The sequence below is a fragment of the Lepisma saccharinum genome, unplaced genomic scaffold (genome assembly GCF_977018435.1).
Source record: "Lepisma saccharinum unplaced genomic scaffold, izLepSacc3.1 HAP1_SCAFFOLD_1232, whole genome shotgun sequence".
In the NCBI taxonomy this organism is placed as follows: domain Eukaryota; kingdom Metazoa; phylum Arthropoda; class Insecta; order Zygentoma; family Lepismatidae; genus Lepisma; species Lepisma saccharinum.
In genome coordinates this window covers 8,827-13,707 of record NW_028143864.1, presented here as the reverse complement: position 1 = coordinate 13,707, position 4,881 = coordinate 8,827, and the positions used below count along the sequence as shown (strand labels likewise).

At 41.0% G+C, this 4,881-nt stretch overlaps 1 protein-coding gene across 1 annotated transcript; it reads right to left on the bottom strand.

The window, feature by feature from the left end:
* Positions 1-707: 707 nt before the first annotated feature.
* LOC145983545 (uncharacterized) lies at positions 708-1,388 on the bottom strand. The gene has a single exon (XM_083116622.1). The coding sequence runs from the start codon at positions 1,386-1,388 to the stop codon at positions 708-710; it is 681 nt and encodes a 226-aa protein (XP_082972748.1).
* Positions 1,389-4,881: the final 3,493 nt, after the last annotated feature.

Sequence of the window (4,881 nt, the reverse complement as noted above, 5' to 3'; positions counted from 1 at the left end):
GACTACTGACTTCAGCGCTTCGAACGCCTTTTGGGCATTCTCGTCCCATTGCCATTTGGATCCTTTTCGTAGCAGGTCGTAAAGAGGTTGGGTGTATTCATTATAGCTGGGAATGAACTTACGAATCCACCCGAAATAACCTAATATTTTCTGCAATTGTTTGATATTAGCAGGGGGTTGCAAGTTGGATATGGATACCACATATTCCGGACACATGGATATGTGTTTGGAATTGACTATGTGCCCTAAGAACTTAATTTGTTCTCTGGCAAATGAACATTTGGACAATTTAAGGGTCATGTTAGCCTTTTGAAAGATGGCAAGTACTTTACTGATGTGGAGTAAATGTTCTTCAAAGGATGCAGAGAAGATTGTGATGTCATCGACATATGCTAAAGCAAACTCCTCGGTACCACTCAGCAGTTTATTCATTACCTCAATGAACACCTGCATGCTATTGATGTGACCAAAGATTAATCTCTTAAATTGGTACATGTTGCCATTGAAAGTAAAAGCAGTGTACCTCCTAGACTCCTCTTCTAGGCCTATCTGCCAAAAACCAGAAGATATATCTAAGGTAGAAAAGTACTTTTAACTTGGAATTCTGTGAAAATTTCCTCCATGTTGAGGGGTTTCAATTTTAAAGGCAGGATAAGTTTGTTGATCTCTCGTTGGTCTAAAGTGAGACGCAGAGATCCATTAGGCTTTTATACTACCAAAACTGGGGAGACATATTCAGAATTTGAGGGCTCAATTATGTCCCATTCAATGAGCTGTTTGATTTCCTCCGCTACACCATCTTTGTACTTTACAGGGATGGGATAGTTTTTCCTAGCTACATAATCAGACTTGTGGAGGGTAATTTTGTGCTCGTGAATGTTGCATTTGCCCGGGCGGTCACTGAAAACAGTTCTCATTCTACACAGTGTTTGAAACAACTGTTCCTTTTGAGCTTGGGAGATACTGGTTGCATTGTTTGCGACATCTCGTATCTCGGGTATGGATGCCATGTCAGACTTCTGGAAGGTATCCAAGGGAAATATATCCAGCTTGTTGATCTGTGTTTCCTCGTCGTGACTTGCATCTGGACCAATTGGCAATAACTTAGTGATTGTGCATTGTGACCCTTTCCAGAACATTAATTGATGGGATGAGAAATCTATTTGTGCATTAATCCCATATAACCAGTCTAAACCTAAAATACAATCTATGCTGAGTTCATTTACGACTACAAACTCTACACAAATCTCAGTGTCTTCGACAATGACACCCACCGAAGCAGTTCCTAGGATTTTTTGCTTTTTAGCACCTGAGTAGTCCACCAACTTGATATTGTCACACTTAATGAGTCTGGGCCGGGATGCATTGTGCGTAATCTGTTTCCACATCTTGGAACTCAGCACAGATACCTCAGCTCCAGAATCGACAAGCGCTTTGGTAGGTACATCTAACAGAGTCACCTCTATTACCGTACCGTACCTATTGTTATGTTTATTTATAGGGACTACACAATTGTTACTCGAGCTACAGAACTCATTATCTATTGAGTCGTATTCATCCAAATTCAAAAATGCTATATTTACTAACCTAGGAGGATTTGTTACACCTTGGCCACCATCACCCCCTGCGAGAGCAGCACTGGCTAGTTTCCCGAGGGTTGGTCATAAGGCAGAATGGCATTCATCTCGCTCTGTTGAGATTCCATTTGTCTACCCTTGGGTTTGTGACCTGGTTTGGTGAACCATTTTACCTCATCGAGTGCGTTGAGTATGGTATCCATACCCCGTGGGCTAAAGTGAACCAGGTCAGGTCTCATGTGTTGACCATAACCCATGGTTTCTTCGAACAGCGACATGTTCATTTCTTGTCCCTTGTGCACAAATTTCGATGAGGAATCCAGAACCCTTACATTGCTACCATCATCAAGGGATATTATCTTTGCAATTAATGAGTCATACATGGCCCAGAACCTGTGTCGGTTCTCATTGGCTAACCTGTGAACTGGTGGAGGAGTCAGAACAATGACCTTCTGAGCACCTTTCCTCTTTAGTTTGTAAATGATATCCTGGAGGTTCCGGAACACCTGGTTGGTGTCCTTCCGCCGGAGCATATCATTCATTGGTTTGTTATAATATACTCTGGAATTGAGTGTTCGATATTAAGTCATGCCGTTTGGAAGAAGTTATCCATGAAGCTACAGGGGATGAAGATCCAGAAAGTCTCACCTCAAGAAGAGAGTTTGTGGGAGCCGACGAGTAGAATTGGAAATTGAAGAAAAGAGGTTGAGCACAGATGTTTCTATTCTGAAAGGATTTGGCACAGACCTTTTACTAGGGATGCCTTTCTTGGAGCAGCATGGGGCGGAAATCAGTTTCCTTGAAAACAAAGTGAGTTTGTACTTTGGCAAGTCTCAAGAAAGCGAGAATGGGAGTCCACTTAGCATTGGCATTGTAAGGTACGCCCAGCGAATTCAGGAAGAAGAAGATGAATGGACTTGTACCTTCGCTGACCTAAAGGGTAGGGTCAGTACAGTCGAATTGTTGACAGATTCCCAACGCTCGAGGCTATTAGATATGCTGACTAAGTATCGTGAATATCGTGAAGCCTTTTCAGAAAAGCCAGGAACCATGACTGGCGTAGAATGTAAAATACTGCTAACTAGTGCCGAACCAGTTTACAGAGCGCCCTATCCAGTACCTCTCTCCAAAAGAAAAGCTCTCGAGAAAGAATTAAATTTATGGAAGAATTGGAACATCATCCAGCCATCGGTCTCTCCATACCTCAACTCAGTTTTGGTTGTTAATAAACCAGACGGCAGTGCTAGGCCTTGTTTAGTTTTCAGAAAGCTCAATGCAATTATGATAGTGCCTTTGAGTTCAGTACCACCGATCAGTACCACCATCACTTCAAAAATTCAAAGGATCTAATTCTTCACCAGTTTGAATCTTGCATCAGGTTACCTACAGATCCCTTTCGAGCCTGATTGTTGAAAATATACAGGTTTCTCGTACAAAGGCAGACAATACGAGTACCTTAAGATCCCTTACGGCTTGTGCAATACATTGTCGATATTTGTTTCAATGATGCACAGAGTTTTCGGACCAGAAACAGAAGAATATTTGACTCTTTACATTTATGACTTGTTGTTTTTTTTATTCAGATTTTGAAAATCATCTAAAGCACATTGAAAAGTCCTGTGGAAGTTGAATGAAGTTGGTCTTAAAGTTAAATTGCGAAAGTGTGACTTCGTGAAAAGACAATTGATCTATTTAGGACATCTTATATCTGGTGACAAAATAAGAGTGGAACCCAAGGAAAATGAAGCCATACTAAAATACCCTCAACCGAAATGCAAGAAGGTTGTGAGGAAGTTTCTAGGACTGGCGAACTGGAGGAGAAAGTTCATAAGAGATTTTGCTACCAAAACAGAGGCATTAGTAAGAATGTTGTGCAAATCGGTGAAGTGTAATTGGGGAGAAGAACCGGAAGCATCCTTTCAAAGAATGAAGACTGAACTAGTTTGCGTTCCCGCACTAGCACAACCTGATCTGAATAAGAACTTGTGCCTACAGTGTGATGCATATATCAAAGGCTTAAGGTCTATGTTATTTCAAGAAAATGGAGTAGATAAAGCTATGGTACAGTATGCAAGTAGGAAGCTGAAAGAAAATGAAAAGCATTACTCCTTTCACGAGTTAGAGTGCCTTGCCATACTTTTCGTAGTTAACAAGTTTGATGTCTACTTGAAAGGCAGACGTTTTAAAATTTATACAGATCACCGAGTACTCGTGTGGCTTCAGAACTCTAAGAATTGGAACTGCCGTCTAACCAGGTGGTCCTTGAAGCTTCAGTCTTACTCGTTTGAAATCATTTATATAAAAGGGAAGGATAACATTGTACCTGATATCCTAAGCAGATACCCCATCGAGGATTCACAAGGATGCATAGATCCGGTGACGTTACATGTAAATTTTATCTGGCAAGAAAGAGAATAAACTAAGGAGGTCACATAATGGGTAGAAGCTCAGCAGAAAGATAGTTTCTGCAAACCTATCTTTGAAGTAATGGCACAAAGTCCTGAAGATATGTCTTTGGTGGAAGCTAAAGTTCAGAAACTGTACAAAGTTCACGGAGGATTACTTTTCAGGAGAACTGCTGGAGACGAGATATCTTGGAAACTGTGCGTCCCTTTCGAGTTCCGGCAGAAGTTCCTTGAGAACAACAATTGTAACTTAGGACATTTTGGTGTTGGGAAAACCCTCAAGAGACTTGAGATGAGATACTATTTGCCCTCCTTGAAGCGAGATATTTCCTTGTTTATTCGGGACTGCTTGACTTGTGCTAAAACAATGATGAATAAGTTGGGTATAATAAAGGAGGAACTTAACATCAACCAGAAGAAACCCCATGAACTTCTCTCTCTCTGAACTTGATTGGAAGGTTACCTATTTCCCAAGGGTACCAATACACCATGTCACTGGTGGATGTAGGAACTAAATTTACATTAGTTTACCCACTTAGAAGAGGCACAGCTAAAGAAATAGTCAACCTTATGGAAAAGGTTAATTCGCTCTCTATCTTAAAGTGAAAGTAATCCTGTCAGACCAAGGAACGCAGTTTACTTCCTAGATGTGGAAAAGTTACTTGGACTGGAAAAGTATCGAATATTTTTACACTACGGCCTATCATCCAAGTAGCAACATAGTAGAGCGTATGAATAAGGAGATAGTGAGGCTGCTACTCTTATTCTGTCACCATGAACACCAGAGTTGGTCCAAGTATTTAATAGACGTTAGTTGGCTCCTCAACAACTCTATATCAGAAGCGACAGGGTTTGCTCCATTCGAGCTATTCTTTAACCGTCCCATACCAGACCAAGTT